Raw genomic sequence first — 24,983 nt, forward strand, 5'->3', positions numbered from 1 at the left:
GGGGGGGGGGGGTGTTCCATGTACATCACAATGAAAAAGTAATCTGTTAGAATTGTAAACCAAATTACTTGCAATCCTCTCAGCTTCCATTGTAGAGGTTATTTGTTAATTATTTTTGCTAACTGGGTAAAGTTAATTATTAATAAATTCAAGTCTTATCCATAGCAGATAGTTTTTGAAAAACATTAGTCTTTAAAAAAAATTCTATAATGAATTTACTGCTCTTATTTCAACCTTATGTACATAGGGGATTTGTACCGCTGTTTTGCTGTTCTGTCTTCTTTGAACTCAGACCCTTCAACATGAGAGGTTCCTTTGAATTTAATTCTCTGTCCTCTCCCAAGATGAAGAAAAATCCTGTCCTGCCATATGCGTCCCACTGCTCATCAGATCCCTCAAGCAGAAAAGGGCATGAAAACTCTCCACTGTCACCCGTCCAGCCTGCTGCACTCTGGAAGAGGCTGACCGTACAAGTGATCACATGTCATTTCAGGAGAAAAATTCAAAGTGATTTTCTGGTATCTGGGTCATGGTTCATAAGTGGTTCAAACACACCTTTCACTCCTAACTATAGCAGAGGGCAATCAACAACTGCAAGTAAACAGCAATCAGCCTTTAAAGAGGCCAACTTCAGCGATGCTAAGATTTACTACCCAAGTAAGCTGATAAGAGCTTCCAAGTACAACGGCCATTTGGTTTTGGCTGCCCAGTCTTTATGCCCTCTTCCTCTCAACCCTCATGCCCCAATATCCAAAAGTAGTCCAGCTGAGATGAGATAAAGCTGAACTAAACAAATTCTTTTAAGTATAAATTTAAAAAGTTATTTTAATATACATACAACACTGGCCTGCCATTAATGCCGTAGGAATTGGAGCATATAATGGAAAATGATAAATGGTCATAGGACACCTAGCAGGAATTATTAGGTTACCATTCTGGCCAGACTCTCAGGCTTCCAGGCCTCGGGCCAACAGATTAATCCAAACAAAAAAAGGTTACTGCTTACACTGATCAGCATTAACTTCCTTTTCATAATTTACTGGAACCGGGCAAAAAGTATAACAAAATGTATACAATTTAGTAATTGTACAAAACATCAATGTAGCAAGATGATATTGGTTACAGTCACCAGAATGAAGACTCACACTTTTCACTGCCACTTCCATGAAAAGTTCAGATAAATAAGAAGTCACTGGCTAGAAGTCACAACAGAAGCAATTTAAACTTTACATACAAGAGCAAAGGTCAATCTTCCACAACAGTACTGCAGACACAATCACTCAGAGGCTCTCCATGCTGCCACGGCATTACTGGAATGTTCTTCAGAGTCCATCTTCTCTCTCCAAGACCAACACTTGAAGCATTAGATGTAATATAAAATAATGAGTTCTTTATTATTTATACAAAACTTGTACATTAAAAAAAAAAAGATTAAGATTCAACAACTCTGCTGACCCCCTGAGGAAGCTAAGAGCTTTTACGGGTCTATCAAAGAGCCCTGTGTGAATGTTTCAGTCACCAACCTCCTGGCCACAGGAACGAAGCACACTCCTCCAGGGCCATTCACGTGGCACCTTCACTGGCTCTGAAAGCTGATTTCCCTTTTACTGGGCTCGATGAGCAAGCCAGGGTTTCGTGGACAACATTAAAGAATACTATCTTCTCTGGCCCAAGCTTAGAAATTTTTATCAGTATACAAATTGATTTTTATTTATTTCTTGAACACTGTCAATAAACTCCTAGCAGAAGAAGCTTTATTACAACATATACAGATTTGATACAGTTCTTTACAAAAAACCACCTAGATTTTTCTGCTAAATTTGTCTTTTAAGTCATTAGAGTTGGCTTAGAGAAATGGTATTTTTCTTTCAAACCTGTGTTTTCCACCTTCTGAGCTCTGAGAGGTCACAGACTTGTATGTTCTTGATGAAGAGAGCCACCTTTGTCTAAGCAGTATTAAGAGCTCTTGTATCTTTAACAAAGAACGCAAAACTCTGTTCCTTAAAGCCTTACACTAGAGAGATTGGTTTTAGCAATTTAGACAAACACACTTAGACAAAACTCCTCTCTGACCAAGTAGCCTGCAGAGATTAGTGCAGTGATTTGTTTTCCTGACAGAGAACGATTTAGCACTGCTTAGCACATCATTCAGTAGTTTGGGAATAAGAGTAATTCTTCCCTTGAAGAAAGGAGATCCCCTTTTGAAGAATCACAATGGCTACCCCAAAAAGAAATCAAAATAGTCCAGCACCAAATGAAGTATTAGTTTACAAAAAAATAAACTTAGCTCTTATCTCTTAAAATTCTATAACCCAGACTTAATAAATTAACTATGAAATCAGTTTGTCAGCTACAGTATAATTTAAAAATCCATTTTCAACCAGAGGGGAAGGGAGGATGGAGAGCAGGGTCAATCTCACACTGATCACCACGAACTCCATGGATTTCGTCAAAAGAAAACACTTTTTTCCAGCTTGTATTCTCTTTCAGAAGTGAGCTGTAGATTACCATCTGTGATGTTTAAAGCATGGCATTCACGTTGACGTCTTTCCAGAGAGCATAGCATGTAAAGTACTGTGCTATTTTTAGATCTGAGAAATCTGCATGGAAAGGAGGATCTCCGACCATTCTGAAAGAGCCAACCACCAAGCAGTCGTCTCACAGATCATGTCTATTCATCCTCAACATAACACCGCATTGAGCTTTTTAATTCACAGATTTTATGTTAGTCCTTTAGAACCCAATGCCCATGTTTCAGTTCAGAGCCGTCAGGCTATTCAAGCAGCCTTCTTAGTGCAAGTTCCTTGGAGGTCTTGTAAATTTATCTTTGACCTATGGCAGAGAAAGACAAAGATATACAAAATATCAAGAACGTAGAACTTTAAGTTAGAACTACTGTATCTGCATAGTAGGTTTTTGTACTGCACGTCTGAAGTATAGGGAAAACATGTTAAATAGATCTTGAAGTCTTACCTGTTGTGAATCATGTGACTTTTGACAAGATGTCCGGCGGCCAACGCTGCCATCAGCGACAGTTCCCCAGCCATTACTGTACCGCACACGATCCTGGCAAGCTGCCGGGCATTTTCCCCAGGATTGTCTTTGCATGCTCCTTGAACACCGAGCATCTGCAGCCAGGGACAGACATAGCAGGACTCACCCTTAGGGTCATGGCAACAACTTCCTTCTCTACCAGCTGAAAGAAGGGCAACTATAATGGCATCAGAACAGAACCAGACTCCAGTGGAAGTACTCAGTTTCCAAGATCTGACAGCCAGTACTGAAAATAATATATACCACAGTGAACAGAACATCCACAACCTGGTTTGCAGGGCACTCACTAAAAGTAGACGAACATTCACTTGCTATCTTAATCTACTTTCTCAATTTACTAAGCATTCGCCTCAACATGCTTCCTTGGACACACTAGGTTAGGCTGGTGAGAAGCAAAAGAATGAAAGGCCCAGCTAAAATACAGGTGAGTGAGAAGTGATGTCAGGCAGAAACAGAATGCCAGCACGTCAGAACTAGGCTTGAGGTCAGCCGACTTTGGGGCTATGGTGTCATACCTGCAAACAGGCTTGCTGAGGGAGCAGGTTGGTCCCACCACCCACAGTTCCGATTTCTATAGATGGCATGGTGCAACTGATATACAAATCTTCATTTGTGGGACCACTTGCTTCCATTAAAGTAATACAGTTTGAACTACCAACATTTTGTGCTGCATCCTGTAAAAAATAAAAAGTAAAGTATAAAACTTCTCTTCCTTAGAAGTACAAAACAGAAGTGGAGGCTGGAGCCCTCACCTGTCCGCAGGCGATGTAGATGGCAGTTACTATATTCGCCGCATGGGCATTGTAGCCTCCAATACTCCCGGCCATGGCAGAGCCCACCAGATTCTTATTAATGTTGACCTCAATCATAGCTTCCGTAGTAGTCTTTAATACCTAGCAAACAGAGTTGTGCACATTTTACATGTTCCCCTGGAAGATTCAGGGCATGCCACCCAGATCTAACTCTCGGTAAAGCAAGAGAGTTTAGATCTGGCCCCACTGAAGCCTTGTCCCCAATAAGGAGTACAGTCAAGTCTGTTCATGTGAATGCCACACACAGATGAGCAAGATAGGATACAACAGTCATCTCTAACATAAAACATGCCCATATATTAAATTTTATTTAAAACGTTAATATTCCTTTCCCTAATCTTTAACCCTAAAGAATAACAGAAGAAAATAATCATCCAATCACTCACTTCTCTGACAACCTTGGCTGGAATGACAGCTTCACAAACCACTGACTTCCCTCTTCCCTCTATCCAATTTATAGCAGCAGGTTTCTTGTCAGTACAGTAGTTACCACTAACTGCTAGAATCTGCATTTCAGGGAAATACTCATGAAGTTTTGAAAGTGCCTTCTCTGTGCCCTGTCAACAATACAACAAAATTAAAATGCACAAAGTTACTTAGAGATCAGAGGCTTTATTTGTATCCAATAATACATTAATAAGTACAGTAACTATAATATTTCTAAATGCAATAAATATACTTCAAAGAAAGTGAGCATAAGATAACAGCAGTTATTAGCCATCACAGTGGTGAATTTCTCAGTCAGGTATAGACTCCTACTGTTTCTTTCTGGGAATGAAAACAAAGTTCTTTGTAGTCACTGATGAACAGGGATGTAAATGAGAATATTAAAATGGGAGAAGTTATTTGCAAATGTCTTATCAGATAAAGGGCTACTATCCAAAATCTATAAAGAACTTATCAAACTCAACACCCAAAAAAACCAAAAAAGCCAGTCAAGAAATGGGCAGAAGACATGAACAGACATTTCTCCAAAGACCTACAAATGGCCAACAGACACATGAAAAAATGTTCAACATCACTTGGCATTAGGGAAATACAAGTCAAAACCACAATGAGATACCACATCGTATCAGTCAGAACGAGTAAAATGAACGACTCAGGAAACGACAGATGCTGGCGAAGATGTGGAGAAAGGGGATCCCTCCTACACTCTTGGTGGGAATGCAAACTTGTGCAGGCACTCTGAGTATGGAGGTTCCTCAAAAAGTTAAAAATAGAGCTACCCTATGACCCAGCAACTCCAATACTGGTATTTATCCAAAAGATACAAACACAATGATTAAAAGGGGCACCTTTACCCCAATGTTTATAGCAGCAATGTCCACAACAGCCAAAGTATGGAAAGAGCCCAGATATCCATCCACAGATGAACAAAGAAGAGGTGGTATATATACACGCACACACATACCATATATGTATAGTGTGTACACACACACACACACACACACACACACACACACACACAATGGACTATTACTCAGCCATCAAAAAGAATGAAATCTTGCTATTTGCAACAACATGAATGGAACTAGAGGGTATTATGCTAAGCGAGATAAGTCAATCAGAGAAAGACAAATATCGTATGACATCACTCGTGGAATTTAAGAAACAAAGCAGCTGAACATAGGGGAAGGGAAGGAAAAATAAAATAAGATGAAAACAGAGAGGGAGGCAAACCATAAGAGATGCTGAACTCTAGGAAACAAACTAAGGGTTGCTGGAGGAGAGGTGGGTGGGGGAAAAGGGATAATTGGGTGATGGGCATTAAGGAGGCGACTTGATGTAATGAGCACTGGGTGGTATATGCAACTGATGAATCACTAAATTCTACCCCTGAAACTAATAATACAGTATATACTAACTAAATTGAATTTAAATAAAAAATTTTTTAAAGTTTAATTTAAAAATGAATTTAAAAATACTCAGAATATAATAATCTTGTCACTGAGAGTAACTCAACCCAAAAGCCCAAGTTACCAAGTCAGTAAAGAGAAGTCAGACATAAAAGTAAATCCTGTTGTAAATGAAAGTCATTGGGATTTACCTTACAAAAATGTAAACAAGACTTCCAATTAAGTGAAATTAATTCAACTAACAACACGTACCTCAATAAATGAAAACATACTGGCAATTAAAAAATAAACAGAACACATGTGACATAGAATTTACCATCTTAACTATTTTTAAGTGTACAGGTAAGTAGTGTTAAGTACATTCACACTGTGGTACAGCCCATCTCCGGAACTCTTTTCATCTTACAAAACTGAAACTTCAATCCCATTAAACAGCAACTCCCTATTTCCTTTCTCGTCAACCCCTGGTAACCATCCTTCCACTTCCTGTCTCTATGAGTTTAACTAATCTAGGTACCTCATAAATATGAACTTGCATAGTATTTGTCTTTTTTGTTAACCAGATTATTTAACTTAGCAAGTGATCCTCAAGGTTCATTTAGCATATGTGAGAATTTCCTATATTTTTAAGGTTTAATTATAGCCCATTATAGGTACACACCACATTTTATTTATCCGTTCATCTGTCCATGAACACTTGGGTTGCTTCTACCTTTAGGCTATTGTGAATAATGCTGCCATGAACATGGCTGTACAAAAAAGTCTCTGAAACCCTCTTTTCAATTCTTTTGGGTAAATACCCAGAAGTAAAATTGCTGGATCATAATTCTCTTCTTAATTTTTTGAGGAACCATTGAACTGTTTATTTTTTTTAATTTTTTTTTTTTTTTAAGATTTTATTTATTTATTTGACAGAGAGAGAACACAAGCAGGGGGAGTGGGAGAGGAAGAAGCAGGCTCCCAGTGGAGCAGGGAGCCCGATGTGGGGCTCGATCCCAGGACTCTGGGATCACGCCCTGAGCCGAAGGCAGACGCTTAATGACTGAGCCACCCAGGCGCCCCTGAACTGTTTATTTTTAAACAACTTTTAAAACCTACCTATTTAGTCACTATCCTCTTTCTCTTTCAGAACAGTCCTCATATACAGGTAAACCACAAAATGAATTTTACTAACCTAATTGACTTTAACACATTTGTGAATGTGTTAATATTCACATTTGTGAATATTTGTAAATAACAAATATCAGTAGAATAAAATGTAAGCTATACACAATCTTCTTCTAAGGAAATAATTAAAATAAATGGATTATATACATGAACTTGGCCTCTTACATACAAGTCTTGAGGTCTCTAGAAGAGGTGAGCTTTCAAGGGTCATAGGACAAAATTAAGAAGCACTAACCAAGATTCTTCCCAGCCTTTCTGAGTAGACCCAAAACACGTATAATGCCAAATCGAAACTAAACATATCAAATATAAATACTAGTCAAGAAATGCCTGATGAGTTATATGAATCAATATTTAGCTTTCAATAAAAATCTTTCAATCAATTAACCCTTTGAGTAAGTACTATATATACATGACATAAAATTCAAAAATTAAGGACATAAACATCAGGTCTGCTCCCCACTCTCATCTCCCTAACACCCAGTTCCCCTCCCCTGGGATAATCAGTCTTGCAAGTTCTATTTACAGTCTATTCAGGCTCACCTTTGAAATCATGTTCATCCCCATGGCATCACCTGACCTGGACTGGAAACGAATATAAAGATTGCGACCAGCCATACTCATATGAAGTTTCTGTAGACGTGCAAATCTGTAAACAAAACCAAAGATTTTTTATTTTGTTATTTTGTTGAGAAGATGGAAGTTATCTTAAAAATCTAGTTCAGCTGATTTATTTTACATGTAAGAGAATGCTCATGGAGATTACTTACTAAATGTATTTTCTTCTTTAGCTAAACATTACGTTAGAATACGAATTCAACCACTTCATTCTTATATGCCACAAGAGGAGAGGGCTGCAGCAGACAGCCATCATCACAGACCAACTTTAAAAGTCCAAAATAAATAAATAAATAAACATATGAGCTTAAACTAAAATGGAGCTATCGATGGGGTGCCTGGATGGCTCAGTCAGTTAACTTTTGATTTCAGTTGGGTCACGATCTCAGGGTCATGGGATCGAGCCCCACCATGTCAGGCTCCATGCATTGTGGAGCCTGCTTGAGATTCTCTCTCTCCTCCCTCTGCCCCTCCCTCCACTCATACGCGCACTCTCTCTAAAAAAATAAAATAAAATGGGACTATCGTTTGTACTAATTATGCTTCTTTATAAATTTAATTTTCTGTATTCAAAGTAAATCTACTATACAAATATTTACTTCTATCCTGCTTGGAAAATCTTTCTTTCAGGCAATTCCTCCTTAGGGCAATTCTAAGTCAACACTCTTCTAGGACAAAGTAACAGTCTAATCAGAGTGAGTTTTATAAAACCAACACAGAAACTTACTAGCTCCCACCGTTCTTTTCTATTTACTCCTATGGAGGTATGCATTTGGATCAACATTATGTCCCCACCCACATCCCCCAAACCAAGCATAAATATTACTCATTTTGAATAAATGGACTTAAAGTTAATATTTTGTTATGTCACCTGAAGCAGGCAGTATGTTAACAGTTACATTTAGCGACCACGGAAGATGACACTGGCTCTGAAATAAACATGAATGCATATACAAATCCCCACACGTACCTGCTGGTACTGTCAAAAGCATCCTTCATCACTGTGAACCCTTCAGGTGTTTCAAGCCAGGCCTTCACTTCCGCGGAGTCACAAGCACGGGGAAGACGCACCACTGGGCCACGAGTCATCCCATCCGCGAGGATTCGACTGCTGGCGCCTCCACCAAGCTACACAGGGGATGTTACAGAAGCACATGTTAATCCTGCAAACACTTCTGCTTGTTGCAAAAGGTGTCCTTGATTGTCTCCAAGTCTCTTCTCATTGCCTGGCCTAAGGGCCTATCTTAGAACAGGCAAATATATAAATGCCAACTTACACCTATTGCTCGGCAGCCTCGATTAGTGCTGGCCACGAGACAACCTTCTGTTGTTGCCATCGGAACCTGAAATTCTTTTCCATCCAAGCACAGAGGTCCTGCCACTCCAACAGGGATGGGCATATATCCAATAACATTCTCACAACAAGCTCCCATCACCTAAAAGGTAAAGTCAGGCACCAGGTGAAAATCTATATCGCAAATACACAGCCCTTGCCGTTAATAATTTTCTTCAAACTTAAACCTTTAGTTAATTTGTCAACAAAATCTTTTATTTATTCTTTTTTTTAAAGATTTTATTTCTTTGGGGGTAGGGGCATGCACAAGCCGGGGAGGGGCAGAGGGTGAGAGAATCTCAAGCAGACTCCCTGCTGAGCACCGAGGCCAACACGGGGCTTGATCTCATGACGCTGAGATCACCACCTGAGCTGAAACCAAGAGTTGGGATGCTCAACCAACTGAGCCACCCAGGCGCCCCTTTTACTGTCTCTTTAGAAGTAAACTATTTAAAAAGTACTGGAATGCCTGGGTGGCTCAGTCAGTTAAGCCTTCGGCTCGGGTCATGATCCCAGGGTCCTGCGATCGACTTCCGCATCGGGCTCCTTCAGCGGGGAGCCTGCTTCTCCCTCTGCCTGCCGCTCCCCCTGCTTGTGCTCACAAACACACACACTCTCTCTCTAACAGATTAATTAATTAATTAAATGCCTTAAAAAAAAAAAAAAGAAGTATTTAAAAATACTAAAATCACTGAGTAACAACTATAAACAACAGGAAAAATATTTTTAATTTCTAGGACCTATAATCATAAGCAGAATACAAAATTACACTAAAATGATTTTAAAAAATGTCTTATAACACTGTGTACATATAAAAGACTAGTCAAAAAAATACTAAAAAGCTTAAGAGTAAAGCTACAAGAATAAAAGCTTCAAAGCAAACTTTCCCAAACCAAGAAAACAACATACCAAGGAGTAATTATAGTCCCTATACGGTAGATACTGGAGAGAAGAAGGCTCTGGAAGTTTTCTGGAAAGTAACTGTCGGCGAATAGATACACCTCGTTCGTGGGTTTCCATCAGAGTTTCCAATTTGTAAGCTGGGATGTGCTTAGCATTGACTAATTGGATGATCTCAGCATCACTAAGGAATTTTGCACCTTTCTAAAGAAATGAAAGAAAAAAATGGGAGGGATTGGTGGGAAGGGGATGACAAAAAAATTGAAGAAGTGCATTTCATATTCTTCATAACAAATAAACCATTTAATACAAACAATCTCTCAGTAGAGGAGAACCCAAAGAACTTTTGGAGTTCTAAAGGAGATGATTTGAATGGAAATAAGAATATCGAAATGAAAGCAAATTCCTTATAAAAATGACACTTAACAAATGTAAAACCAAAACACTAAATTTTGCAGGTGAAGTTTGCAGAAAAAAAAATTCACAATTAAAATTCTGAATCCCATCCTCTAAATTTTGTTAACCCTGTATATAGCAAGACAGTTCAAATATCGATACACATGTTAATAGGAACGAGGGAAAGTGAAAGAAAAACCTGATGCGACTCTCACTCATGTGCACATAAATTAAGAATGAACCAGATTAGGCAGATACAGATGGAACACAATATTCACACTAAAGCATGAATGGACTCATGGTCATGTAGGCAGAACACCCATTCACATGTCAGAAAGGAAAATAAGCTTCCTCGTGAGCATCAAGCTTACTTTAAAAGCAAACCAAAAACAAACAAACAAAAAAAACCTCTTCCGTCTTTGAAGCTCATTTTTGAGTTAAGCCTTCTAGGCCCCAAAACTCAGGAGAACAGAGTAGTGGCTTATCTCTCTGGCAAACACTAATAAAATACAAAGAGCATTGACCTTGAGTCAGTAAATCCTGGACTCCTGATCCCAGCTTTTCCATTTCCTAAAAGTATTACTTTGGGAAATACTTAAGCCTCCTGGAGCCTCAGCTTTCTCTTTCTTACCTGAAAAATGGAGATAATTCCGACTATCTCACAAGGTTGTGGGAAATAAATAGATAAGGCCACTACCTATAAACCACACAACACAGCGCCCAGAACTCGTAGGAACTCAGGAGCTATAACTTCTGCCCTTCCTCTAATTAAATAAAGAGCTCCTTTTCTTAAGAAAGATACAAAGCTTGAGTTAATTTTATTTTCCTCACCTCTGCATTCCCAAGTATCTGTAGACATTCTTCATTAGGTCGAGGCTCCATGGGAAGTTCAATTTCAGGTTCCTGTGTCTCTAGTTCCAGCGAAGCATCAAGCAAGGAGGAATTACCAACCACGAATGTAGCTCTGTTTGGGGTGTCAGTTTCTGCCACTAAGGGTTTTATGACCTCAACTGTTCAAGAGATCAAAAGAAATCTCACAACTGCGAACATACGTTTTGTTTTGTTTTTTCTTTCGCCCCTGCCACACCCTGGAGACCCCGAGCCCAGTCCTAGAAGACGGTGGGAAGGATGTGAACATAAGTTTTAAAATGAACTCAATTTCTTGACAAATCAGTATTGGAAGAGTAGAAAGTAAAGAGAACAAGAAATCACCTTTTCTTTCTCTGTTTATCCTTGTCTCCTCCTCCGCTGCATGGACTTTCTGGCTATTTCTGGCCAGTATAGGTTCACGTCTACAACAATCATCTGGGACTTTTTTGGGAGTCACTACAGGAGATGTAATAGGGTTTTTTAATGAGAGTGTAGATTCTGTCTCAGCTTGTTCAAAGAAGATGTACTTGACAGCCAGGAGGAGAGCTAAACTTAGGGTAATAACTTGCTCAATATCCATGCTGATCATTCTAAATAAAAGAAAGCAAATTAAAATGTTATTACTCAGAAATAAAAAAAGCCATAATCTAACTTTTAGTACCACAGGGTGCTATTGTTAATACACAACAAAGCAGGTCTCAGGTAAAACTTACTTAGAGAGGTAAAACTGCCAGAGGGAAACACTTGGTTCAATTCTCTTGGACACATTTTCATCCAATCCTAAAGAAACCTTAGAATTTTCCGCCGTACTGTTTTGAGGAGAAGGATCAGCTATCCAGCGACTATGGGCATGAACAAGGACCAAGCCTAGAGACTGAAATAAAATGTTATAAATTATGTATCCTCTGCATATCAATGGCACCTAAACTTCTCATCCTTAACATCTGGATAACCAGATACTATGTCCCATGGCCTCCCCTTAGCATGAAAAGACAGCCCCATGTTTGCTCTGTGACTAAAGCAGTGGGCCAGTGAACTGCTGAAAACCTGCAAAGAACAGGTTTTCAAAGGTAAAGTGGAGGAACTTGAAAAATCTGTTTAGGGGAGAGAGATGAGAAGCCTCAAAGAAATGAAAAACAAGAAAAAAAAAAGGAAGAGAAACATCGATGAAAGAGACAACAATTGTAGAAAGACAACAGGAAGGAAAGAAAAAAGTCAAAAAGCAAAATATGACACTGGAACTAAAGATACTAAAGGGAGAAGAAAACTGTGTAATTACCATAATCATCTTAACTCTCTGAGTAACAGGATTTGGTTTATTTTCTTCTTCTTCTAAAACTCGAGCAAAATGGCTCAGTTGCCAAATTGGACGACCCTCGCGGCTTTCCCGAGAAAGCTACGAAGCAAACCAGTGTTACATTAGAAGGTACTGATTTTATTTATGTGAACAGATGTGATGAGAAACATTACTCTTCTACTAATGCCATCAATAAGAACTGCTCTTACCTCTAAAACCAAGGAAACGCAAGCTGGGAAGAAAGTCATGAACACGAAGTAGTTGGCCAGAACTGACATGCAGCCGAAGCAGCACATAATTTCAAGTTGACGCACCCCTGGTTGGAGAAAAATTAAATGTATAATTAGTAAAGTACTGGTATTTTTGATAGGGCATACACCACAGGGACTTTTCCTCTAAACAGACAAATACAAGAAAATATGAGTAGATGAAGCCCTTTGCTATCTATGCGAAGGAGGAGGAGGAACTCCGAGGTGATGCCAAGCCTAGCTCCCTCAAGGAAAGAGAACTTGTCTTCTCTCATGTCTCAAATCTGTCACAATGCCAAGCACGGTTGCTGAACTTAAATACACATCTGATAATCCCCTTTATGAAATGGTAGTACTCTGTTTTGAAATAAGAATAACAAGGCCAGGCTACACTAATGTGCAAACCTCCCACAGTTAAGACCCAAATCCACTCTTTACCAGAAAAGCAATTCACCTGTGGAGCAGAGACTTTTTTTATTAAAGTAAAACTTACTACCATCTATGCCATTCCTGATACAGTACCATAATAAGATGTTATGTGTACTACTCAACTCTAATTTCAGTATACTCTCTATTGTATCTATTTATGTTCTTATAATTTTGGTTAATTTCACCGATCTGTTTGGGAAATTAAAATAATGTACAAAGGCAACTCAAGATTCAAAATTAACGAACATTACACTGCAAAATGTTTAAGGTATCACTTGGTAATCTTCTCAAATAGACGGTAACAGAATTTTAGAGCTCAAAAAGACCTTTGATTACCAAATCCTATTCCCTCAACATTACAAATAAACTTGAGTATAAAACCAATTTCTGATGTCACTCATATTAAATATAAAAATGTTTTGAAATGTAAATAAAGTTATTCCCTCGTCTTACAAAACTGCTAACTAGAATAAAAGAAACTCAATGGTATATTTTATTTTTGACTTATTATAGATCATTTGACTAATAAAACGAAAACACATTGTATTTTTCTTAAAATTCTACAGCATTGTGTCAACTATACTTCAAAAAAAAATTTACAGCAATTACTCTGAAATGTGGAGATTCAAAAGAATATACAACTATAACAATAAAAACATTATGAACAACCTATACTTTACATAGTAGCTAAATGTAATCTTTTCTAACTTGAGACCACAGAAACAATACTTGACCAATGCCTTTACCACTAAATTATCAGCTGTTTCCCTCTGCACAACAGTAACTACTGCTGTTGCCATATGCCCCAGGCATTCTTCCTTACTCCATCTCAGAACAGTCTCTCTGTGCCACTCTGCTACTACACAAAGAGCACCAATCTATATACTTCCAAGAAGTTAAACTTTTTTCTTTTTTAGTGGATTTCCAAAGGGTTACTTCCTCATTAATATGCGTTAAACCTGTCCTTTTCTACCCTAAGCCAAATCTCTAATTATAGCATTTCTGTATAGGTGTATATGTCTCCTAACTGGCTTTTCTAATTATAAATGTCATCATGTCCTTTGTCTACTTCTCTGACCCAGCATGTCAAAATTCATCACCCTACTTTCCACATCAGTTTCAAGTGAATAATCCTTGGTTTGATGGCCTACTACCAGTTCCTGGCTCATCTTCTTCACCTTCACCTTTATTTGAATAAAATCACACAGGTATGTTTTCACACAATCAAAAACATTTTTCTTGATTGTGTGGTAGTTTAATAACTGTATCTTTATCAAAACTCAAAACTATACCTCAAAAGTAGATTTTAGGGAATGTTCATTTTTTTAAAAAGATTTTACTTATTTGTCAGAGAGAGAGAGAGAGCACAAGCAGGGGCAGTGGCAGGCAGAGGGGGAAGCAGGACTCGATTCCAGAATGCTGGGATCATGACCTAAGCCGAAGGCAGACACTTAACCGACTAAGCCACCCAGGCCTCCCAAGGAATAGCCTAGAACTGTAGTTACAAAGGGTAGCTCCCTGAGAAAGCCATAAAGTCTAGTCTTAATGATTAGGAAACCTTAACAACAGCATGATATATTCAATCTGGCAAATTTCCATGCCAGGCCACAATTTTTGTCCTATATCATGGAGTCCTATGTTTGATATTTAGCATCTAACTCTCTACTATCCAGTTAAGGATTAAGAAACATGTGTTGAGACTAATGCTAGGTACTTGCTAAGATGTACTGTACCATCTGATTAAATCTTCCCTACCAGCCTATTAGGTGGATCTAATATAGATCTGGCCCACTCCTGACTCTTCACTGTCTCCTACATGACAATTAAAACACAAGGAACCAAGTCACTAATTTAGTCTGGGCAACACCAGGAGCTGGAAGGTGCTTTCCAGAGGAACCTTGGAACACAATCTTGGTTAAAAACTAAACAAAAAAACAAACACAAACACTACAAAATCATGAGAAGAGTCGAGCATAGAAAGAGAAGGTGGCATTAGTGAAAAATTAATCAGTCACCTGCTACTAAGTTTTCACTAAAGCAGACAGACATAAGGTCAGATAAACCCACATGCTCATTCAATTAAAACCTTTTAAGAGTAATGTCAGACTTTTAAAGTCAGAATTTAAGAATAACCAATGCAATCTAAGATGTTCTTTTTTCCCTTCATCTACAAACTTATTTTAAAATATATTAAAAATTGCTTACAAACCTGACATGGTACCAACTCCAATCACCAGACATTCTACAAGAGCGTCAAGGGTGAATGTTGGACCTAAAATTGCCATTCCACGAGCGATGTTTTCCCGCACTTCATCCTAAAACACAGACCAAACGTATCAATAAGGGTAAGGTACAAAACAACTTTCAAACATTTTAGAGAGCATCCTAGGGCCTCTACTAAAATCTAATTTGCTATACAAACAGTAAAAGAGACAATATAATACCACTAACAGGCATTCCAGATGCAACGGACTAAGAAAAAGGTCATGTACAGTGTCCTGCTTTCCCTTTCCACTGAATGAGATGCTACTTGGGAAGATTCCTCTGAGGCGGTGCATCAATCCTGCCATTTAAATACCACATAATGAAATACTACAATGTTTTATATTTGGCTACCACTGACAGTTTTAGTTGCAAATTTTTTGAGACCTTGTGAACATTATGTAACCTAAACCATATTTTCATCAACATGCTCAAGTGGTCGAGACATTCATCAAATACGTAATCAAGGCAGAGCTGCACGCTATTTTATACTCAGGTACTCCGCTGCAAGATTATTAAAAATGTTAGTTTATTTAAAGTGACTAATGATCACCAAGATAAAACTTTAGATGGAAAATAATGCTAGGGTTAATGCTAAAGGTTTAGAAATAAATCTACCCCGAAACTCTCTTCTACTACATCCTGTCCTGTTCTCTGATAGGTTTCAATAGGTATATACCCTTACTTCTCCAAAAGTCTTACTACCTTAATTCCTAAAACCTTCAAATAGGAAAATGGGGAAGATTCCAAATTCCAGAAGCTATGGAATTATAATTAAGTTGTTAGGTAAATGGGACAGTTCCTGGGGCACCTAGAAAAACCAGTCTTAAGACTTGAAAATTAAACTTAAAACTGTGGGCAATTCCTGAATCTCAAACTATGAAGAGACTATTAATGCTTTCTATTAATGTAAACAAACTGAAAAAAAAGGAATACTATTAACATTCATGTCTTTAAAATAATACTTACCTGTGAGTTGGAACTGAGGGCAAACTTTGCTAGAGCACTTGCTCTGGAAAGGTCAATCAAAAGTAGGAAAAAGGGCAAAGCTTCACTGGAAAAAAAAAATCAAGATGATCAGGTACATTTAACAGGAAAAAATGTGGCTTAAAAATGCTTTCTAAAATAAAACAACTGCTTCACACACTGTATGATTCTTTTTGCAGCCCAAAAGGTACACCTTACACTCACTCCCCTTTGACATCATGAAAGCTAAATATATGCATTGCTCAAAATATTTCTAAATGTAAATGTATTTACACAGAAATACTTTTTGATAATTTTATAGCAAAATATCATCCTAAGTAAAAAATATATCCTTGAATGAACATGGGGGAAAAAGTAGAACATATATAATTTTTTAACATTTAATCACTATTTGTGGAAGGGTAAACTATTAACACGCTTTCTGAAGAGACGGTTGGCAATAAGGGCACTCAAAAACCCTAAAAACTTACACAGCCACTATCTCACTCCCGGGAATATATCCTAAGAATGAATATGAACACAAGTTTAGCCACACTGACATTCTTCACAGTATTATTAATAGAGGAAATTAAATAACCTAACAATCCAAACCTAGAGGATTAAGTAAATGAACTGCAATATATTCATTCAGGGGAATACTAGACAACCAACATAAATAATTTAGTTTAGCAATACAGACATGCAAAGATGTCGATAAACTATTATTAGCCATAAAGAAGTTATAAAGGCATAAAGAAGTTAAATGATCTCAGAATTTTTGTTTAAGTGTAAAAAAAAGTAGGAAAGGATATATACCAAAATGTTAACAGCTATTAACATTAGCTAAATGACAGCATGAAAATTTTCCTCATATTTCCCATAAACTTTTTGAAATGTATATATTCTAACACTTTATAACTTGGAGAACAGTTCTTAATATATCTTGAAAAAAATGTGTATTTATGTTTTAAATACTTACTTCAAGCCTGTCAATTCTTTATCTAAGAAATGAATGACAACTGTACTGAACACAAAACTAGAGAAAATTGTGAAGAGGCCAGCAATACCTAAAATGACAAAATTCAAATGGAAAAAAATCATCCTTTATTACAAAAATAGTAACATACAGTCCCATATAATATTCTGAAAGACATATTATTTTCTCCAGATTATTAATGTCTCAAATATCAGAATATTTACTCCCAATAGGGAAACTACTAAATGAGTGCACAGTGCACTTTAAGCAATATATACATTTCCATATACATGATTTGAACAAACAAAATTATGTATTCACAAAGCAAATCAAAAATTTGATAGCACAAAGAAGCTAAATGTATAAAATCATTACCCAAAATATATTTTGATCCAAGTTGACGTAAATTCTGGAACTGGAAGTAAATATACAGGATTGCTATGCATCGTGTTATTGTCAGAATTATAATGTCACTGCTTAACACATCCTATTGGAAGAGACAGGGAAAAAAATCCCAATAGCTTTACCTTTTAAAATAAGCAACTAAAAGTAAGAATTTTTATTTTGTATGCATCATTAGTTTGTATATTACCATAATATAAATATAGGCACAACACAAGTCAAATAAAAATACTAAACATGCAACTCAAAAATTAAATCCAATTTTTAAACAACCCACTGTTTAAAGCCAATCATTTTTCTGTTAGTCACTTTTAAAGCTATTATTTTCTCAAGTAAAGTCGATTACTCTCATTTTATGCAGAAAAGGCAAAAGTGTATTTCCAAACTACATAAGTAAATAGAAATTTGAGGTAAGTTCATGAATACTAAGATAAAGATTTTACTTGTAACTTTTCTGATTATATGGTCACTAAGAGGAATCTTCAGAAACTGAAAATGTAATTTAGTCAATATCAAATTAATTTCACAAACCTCTTCAAACTTCGGACACTCATAATTCCAACCACAGATCTTATCGTTACCAGTAAACATGTTCATGGACATCATACAGATGGTCAGTGTCACTGTCCCCACTATGACTTCCCAGGGATGAGAGGCCACAAAAAGGCCGTGCATTCGGAAAAGTCTTGACAACATTGTAGCTACAGAATTCTTGGGTCCTGAAAGGAATATCAAGTGTGAGGAGTATTAAGCTAAGTACACAGCTCACTGTATTTTTAGGAAAAGATTTTAAGATTTTGCACTGTAAACACTGCTTTTGTAGGCACGGTGTCTTATACATATGAATAACACTATTTGATAGTGTTCTTTATTAGTTCTAGAAAATAATTATAAAATTAAAATAAGAAGACTCTGATATTTTTTACTCACAAAACCTAAATCCTCTAGTAGTCACTACCAACCAACTTAAAACTAGCTATTTCTTACGAGTTGTATGAATTCAAGCATTTATGATGAAACCAAATAAATATTTCAGCCTATGATATTATCTGAGCCAAGGAGGAAAGCAATAAAGGGGGGGGGTGAGAAGCAACTATTCAGATTTGTTTTCTAATTACCCTGGTATAAAATGCCCATAAGCACCCGCTGCATTCTCCACATTCTGGTTATGCAAAAGGCAAACATCAAACAATCTACTTGTTGAGTGTCCTCCTCAAAGGCAGGGGCCCACTGTGCTTTTCCAACCCATCCAACATATGGCATAATGTTACCAGCAAAATGATGTTTAATAAAACTTAATACCCTTGCTGTCACCAGAGAAAAAAGTCTTTTCCAAATTTTACAGCTAATAAAATGCCACAACAGTACTGGAGGAAAAGGATGGCTGGCCAATGTCTATGACATTCAAAAATTCCCAACAGAACATACAGGTAGTTTTTTTTTTTAAGATTATTTGAGAGAGAGAGAGAGAAAAAAAAAGAGAGAGAGCACACAGAGGGACAGGGGCAGAGGGGGAAAGAGAGAGAGAGAGAGACAATCCCAAGCAGACTCCCCACCGAGCACAGAGCCTGACATAAGGCTCAATTTCATGACCCTGAGCTAAAATCAAGAGTCAAAAACTTAACCAACTGAGCCACCCAGACGCCCCTGGAGAACATACAGGTAATTCTGATCAAATGACTACCATGCCTAAACTTCCCCATGTCTGTTGGCTAAATTACAGTAATTTTGATATTCTGATTAAAAAAAAAAAACTGATAGAGTCACTGGTCTCTAACACAGGAACTTGTAAGCCTTCTTAAACTAAAATTAATGTTTACAATAAAGCATATTTAACTACCCATAAAAATCTATTTCAAATTAAGGCTACTGACTGACACACTGGCAAGAATTCAAATGAATCTCGTGCTCGTGGTAATAACTAAGAAAATGACTCATTTGTTTAAGACAGAAAATTTAAAGGCAACAAATGAAGAAAAAGAAAGTTAATTACTCTATCTAAAGGGTTAGGGGAAAGAAAATTAAGAGTAGCTTTTAGGAACCAAAGCAATTCCTGAACATCATCCCCCACTGGGTCACACGATGCTCCCCCCCACTTCAGCTGCACCAGGCCCCCATTGGACAGCTGGCTTTCCCACTGCAGGTGACAACCTTTCACTGGATCAATTCAATCATGAAATCAATTTGTGAGTCAGAACAAACATTGTTTAATAAAATAGAATAGAAAAAAATAGCTGTAGGTAAGAATACAGTACGGGTAGGTATTATTTCTTAAGTATATGAGTGTGTATAGTTCCAACATAACATGCATTACTTACTGTGGGTCTCAATTTTAAAAGGCTGGCAATCACTAAGTTCTATAAATGTGGCATGCATCTGCTGTGTTTATTCATGCTTTTTCAACCTTCCTCCCTGAGTCTTGTTCATTTTATCCTCCAGAACCTTGCACCCACACACAGCAGTTGCTCAATAAAAACCTGCTTAATTAAAAATAAACTCATAAACTACAGTAGCATGTATTTTATTGACCAATCTTGAAATAGCCCTAAAAATGACTTTAAGCCAACAAGATATAAATATAACTGCCCACCTGCTAGCACTGCCCCCCACCCCCGTTAGAGCATTCAGGGAACATATTAAAGGGAAATGGGGTAGGGAAGAGAGGCTACACTGTATACACTGTTTTAAAAAAGGAACAATAGGGGCGCCTGGGTGGCGCAGTCCTTAAGCGTCTGCCTTCGGCTCAGGGCATGATCCCGGCGTTCTGGGATCGAGCCCCACATCAGGCTCCTCCACTAGGAACCTGCTTCTTCCTCTCACACTCCCCCCTGCTGTGTTCCCTCTCTCACTGGCTGTCTCTCTGTCAAATAAATAAATAAATAAAATCTTTTTAAAAAAAACAATTAATTAATTAATTAATTTTAAAAAAATGAACAATAACAAAAATAGTTTCTATTAAATGAGCAGGGACTTGGACTTAGAGCTTTGGAAAGTGTTAATCATATCTTAGATCTGAATCCTACTTCATTACAACCAAAAGCCTCATAAAAGCCTAGATTTTCAGGACAGTTTTCTAACACATAACATCCTTCTTATATTTAAAAACAAAAAACAAAACCCTACAAACTGGTCTAAAGGATCAACTAGCATCAATGTTCCAGAAAATGAATCAACTAAAAATACATATCAACACTAGGTTAAAACGATTTCTAACACTCTCTCCCCACCAAGTAACTCTCAACTTAGATTATTCCCTATTAAGTCAATGTATTCTTCACTATTAAAAAGTTAATTCAGTTCAATTAAAATCTCAGCTGCTAGCAGGAAGGCACCCCAATTTGATCACAAATTGGTTTAGCATCATTAACCCATAATTATTTATTAGGCACATTATGTTGTCCCTTTAAAAGATTTCATGGTAGCATTGTCAATTCTGGGACATTTCTTTCCTAGGTATAAACTCATCTTTGCAACATTCAGAAAAAAATTATAGATGATTCTGTGAGTCAGCCCCAAACACAGAGAAGCTCACCTATTCAGAAATAAAAAATTAGTAAAAGAACATACAAGGTGTGTCAAAAATAACCATAATTGTACACCATCTCATTTCTCAAGGGCACCCTGCCCATTTCCCTGTGACTATGCCAAGTATTTAAACGAGAAAGAATCCAGTCTTCCACCTTCATCAGCAGTTGCAAGTGGCGTAAGTAGGCTATGGGACAGCTCATGCAAATTCAATGGACACTATGTAGGCCATGCTGCAGTAAAAACGTTTTACTTTGAAAAAAAAAATCAAGCTAAACAGGCAATGTATGCCTTACTTATGCACACTGAAATATGCCAAAAACATTTCACAGATTCTTCAAAAGAAAAGATGATTTAAATTCAATGGAATCCTCAAACTCCAATCCAGTATGTTATAGAAACCACCTACCACAGCCAATTGCAGAAAAGGATGCTTTGGCACCCATCTCTCTCTCTCTTTCCTCCCACCCTGCACTCCTCCTGCACTATACATCCTAGCATTTGATTATACACTACCTTACACAGATCTCAAATTAATTGCTGTGTACATTTTGACTCTTTGAAGAAAAGAACCATGTCTTACACTGAATCATTTTTAGTTCCAACAGGATCTAGCATTCTGTTGCTCAACCTAATATCCTAGGGGGAAAAAAATCTTACACTGCAAATCAGGAAACCTGATTCTACACCCCATTCTATTACACACTTGTGAGTAATTCACATCTTTATTTTTTAAGTCACATCTCTCTTTATTCACTTACTAAGACTGAGATCCAAAGTTCTTTGACAAAGACAAGTGTTAAGTGGAACCATAGGAAACTGCTACTTTTGTAAGTAAAAAAAAAAAGTCAAATTTCAAATACCTGCAGTTTCATATGGGTCAACCTAAATAGATATTGATATATAAGCACTTATCCATCCATGGTTTAAAAAGTAGATTACAGGGGCGCCTGGGGGCTCAGTCGTTAAGTGTCTGCCTTTGGCTCAGGGGATGATCCCAGGATCCTGGGACTGAGCCCCACAACGGGCTCCCTGCTCAGCAGGAAGCCTGCTTCTCCCTCTCCCCCTGCTTGTGTTCACCTCTCGTTGCCTCTCTGTCACATAAATAAATAAAATCTTTAAAATAAATGAATAAATATAAATAAATAAAAAATAAAAAGTAGATTATACAAGAATAAAAAGAGCACGTGTGAGCACATTACACACTTCATCCTGAAAGGCTCATGCTACACATGAGCCTCATATGTTAATGATTAATCTTTGCACATTTTTTTAAACTTCATGTTACTAAATCCCATTTGTCCTTACTACCAAGTTTATCACAAATCCTGGAAAGACCCAACAAAGCAGGCCCTCAAAAACCAGTCAGTCCCATAGTACGCTCCAGGCCTTTGCCAGACTACCTCTAAATCAGAAACTGTCACTCAATGCATGGAGAGTAAAATATATTCATGAGCAAAAAAATACATTCTCCGCATTAAGATGATGAAATTATGCATGATTATTTAGTATAGCCAGAAACAAATGTTTCCTATGACTTTTCAGGACCAACTCTAAGGCGGCATGCCCTCAACCAAGCTATGAAGTATTTCAGACGACCATTTAAGATGGAGTCACCTGCCTTCTCCTACCGCAGAAACTGACTATTCTATACTTGAACCTCCAAGGTACGTCTTCCCTAACCCAAACCAAATAACTCCGGAAAACACACAAGATCTGGGCTCAACTACCTCAGCACCAAGACTAAAGCCCCTTACAAAAAAAAAAAAGAAAAAAGAAAAGAAAAATGAGAAGGGAGAAGGGTGTTGGGTAGAGAAGTAGAAGAAGAAGAAAAATTCTTTAAGTCCTTGGGCAAGTCCCTACATTGGGCTCCGCATCCTCTCAACTCGTCTCTCCTGACCCGGCACTTCTCTGCACGTCCACGGTTCTTTCTTGGCTCTGTGTCAGTCAGCAGCAATTTATGGAAATCTTCCCCCATCACTTTAAAGAAAGATGCTGACCGAACAGCAGCGCCTGGGCGTGAACGCCTGCACCTGATAGCCTCTCTGCTAGCTGCGGGCCCAGCACCTCACACACACGCACTCTCAACATTTCTCGAATCCAGGGGCTTCCGAGGTCACGCGACCTGGCACCCTTTCCGCCCCGATGATCGTGACTACCAGCCTACACAGACTACTTCGGACTGGGCGGGCGACCGCGGCTACGCCCCGCCGGTCCACCGACGGTGACCACGGCAGCCAAAGAAACCTGCCCGCCACCCGCCCCTCAGGCCCAGCCTGGCCGCCGGGCTCCCCCAGCATTGGTGCGGGCCGCCACTCGGCCGGCCGCGCCTCAAGGACGTCTCCTTACAGTCTCCGCTGGACCTGGCCACCACACCCGCAAAGCCGCCACTGCACCTCCCGCCAGGTCCGCAGGAGCTGCCGGCTGCCCCTTCTCAGGGCCAGGCGGAGCCCGAGAACCACCATCAACCCGGCCCTAATCCCGCTTCCACCCACCACTGTCCCGCTCCCCGCCGCCCCAGCCCCCCTTCGCTGCCACCGCCCGCCTCACCTCCGGATCTCACTAGAGGCCACCGAACCGGGGCGCCGGCGCTCCGCCTGTCTCCAGTCAACGGAGACGCGAAGCGGAAGGAACCTTCGACATACGCACACTCGGAGCCGGCTGAGCCTACGACCAATGAGAGAGGATCGTCCGATCGTCTAACCAATCATCTGGGCGCTGCTCGGCCTCACGGGTCTACGTCACGAACGGTCGCCTTAACAACCTCCCACAGCTCTTGCTGCTGCGGAGAACGGGCAACGCACCATCTCTCACCATGGCTCGGCCAACCAATAGCCAGTCGAGTCCCAGAACTAGGGCCTGCCTATTGGTCCAAGGGCCGTGGGGGCGCAAGCATGGAAGCTGCTCAGGCGAAGGCGATAGGGGATCTGGCGGGTGGAGTGTCCTACAGGCCAGGACCTGACCTGTGGCCATCCTGTCTGCGAGAGTACTATGGGAAGCACCAGTGGGAAGCAGACTGTGGGGTGACGATAAACGCAGGGTCAGGTTGGGGGTAGAAAGCCCGGTTACTTAGTGGAGAGAGAGGGAGCTGGAGAGAAGAGGTGAACCTGAAAAAAGAGAGGGTGGCAGCGAGGTGCAACCCAAACCTCAAAGCCGACCCACATTCAAAATCTAAAACGACACCTTCCTGCGACTTACCCATCTGTATAAATAGTTCCAGTCACTGGGGCCCCTCAGCACAGTGCTTCTGTGGGGAGCGTCTTCTGCATTCTCTCTGCCCTCCCCTCGCTGCAGGCCTTTATTATTTCTTAGACGAAATAGTGCAATAACCTCTTGTATCAGGTCTCTCCACTCCTGGGCACTTCCACCTTAGGATCCTGTTATTCCATAGGCCTGCCCCCTGGAATTGCTCATTGTCTATTGGATTCAAGAACCTGACACCAACAATATGTTCCCACCCCACATTTCTTATGTATCTCTCATTACTTCCTGTATCAACCTTCCATTTCAGCTAAGAGTAACTGGCCTTTTTTTCAGTCACACTCAGAACCTTTCTACCTCTCTGCTAATGTTATCTTTGCTTCATCGGGACATGCCTACCCATTTTAATTGTTGAAATTCTAACTACTTTAAGGACCATTTCATATGCCATCTCCTTTCTTGATTCCCTCAAACATTCATATTTCCATAATATTCTGTGGCTTGTCTTATATTATTATGTGGAAATTTCTTAAGAATAGGAATTAGAGGGGTGCCTGGGTGGTTCAGTCAGTTAAGCATCTACGTTTGGCTCAGATCATAATCTCTGGGTCCTGGGATTGAGCCCCCTCCCCCCTGCCCCCAGCTCCCTGCTCAGCTGGGAGCCTGTTTCT

At 39.0% G+C, this 24,983-nt stretch overlaps 1 protein-coding gene across 3 annotated transcripts; it reads right to left on the reverse strand.

Moving 5' to 3' along the window:
* Window positions 1–1,017: 1,017 nt before the first annotated feature.
* Window positions 1,018–23,831, reverse strand: HMGCR (3-hydroxy-3-methylglutaryl-CoA reductase). 3 transcript variants are annotated; one of them, XR_568805.2, is made up of 20 exons: window positions 19,905–20,315; window positions 18,118–18,305; window positions 17,560–17,671; window positions 17,188–17,275; window positions 16,212–16,296; window positions 15,190–15,295; window positions 12,513–12,619; window positions 12,286–12,402; window positions 11,720–11,880; window positions 11,349–11,596; window positions 10,968–11,146; window positions 9,750–9,944; window positions 8,785–8,943; window positions 8,478–8,635; window positions 7,433–7,538; window positions 4,253–4,423; window positions 3,807–3,947; window positions 3,570–3,728; window positions 2,974–3,196; window positions 1,018–2,832 (listed from the first exon to the last, which is right to left on the reverse strand). XR_568805.2 is itself a non-coding variant. In XM_040622181.1 (20 exons), the coding sequence occupies exons 2-20, from the start codon at window positions 18,280–18,282 to the stop codon at window positions 2,778–2,780; spliced, it is 2,667 nt and encodes an 888-aa protein (XP_040478115.1). In that variant the 5' UTR covers window positions 18,283–18,305; window positions 23,662–23,831; the 3' UTR covers window positions 1,018–2,777. The 3 variants fall into 3 exon arrangements, 2 of the variants coding, with proteins under 2 accessions (XP_040478115.1, XP_008689507.1); XM_040622181.1 differs by lacking the exon at window positions 19,905–20,315 and adding an exon at window positions 23,662–23,831 and having other exon boundaries at window positions 2,974–3,128; XM_008691285.2 differs by having other exon boundaries at window positions 2,974–3,128; window positions 19,905–20,313.
* Between the last annotated feature and the right edge of the window lie 1,152 nt (window positions 23,832–24,983).

Source organism: Ursus maritimus, unplaced genomic scaffold (genome assembly GCF_017311325.1).
Source record: "Ursus maritimus isolate PB19 unplaced genomic scaffold, ASM1731132v1 scaffold_5, whole genome shotgun sequence".
Taxonomy (NCBI): Eukaryota; Metazoa; Chordata; class Mammalia; order Carnivora; family Ursidae; genus Ursus; species Ursus maritimus.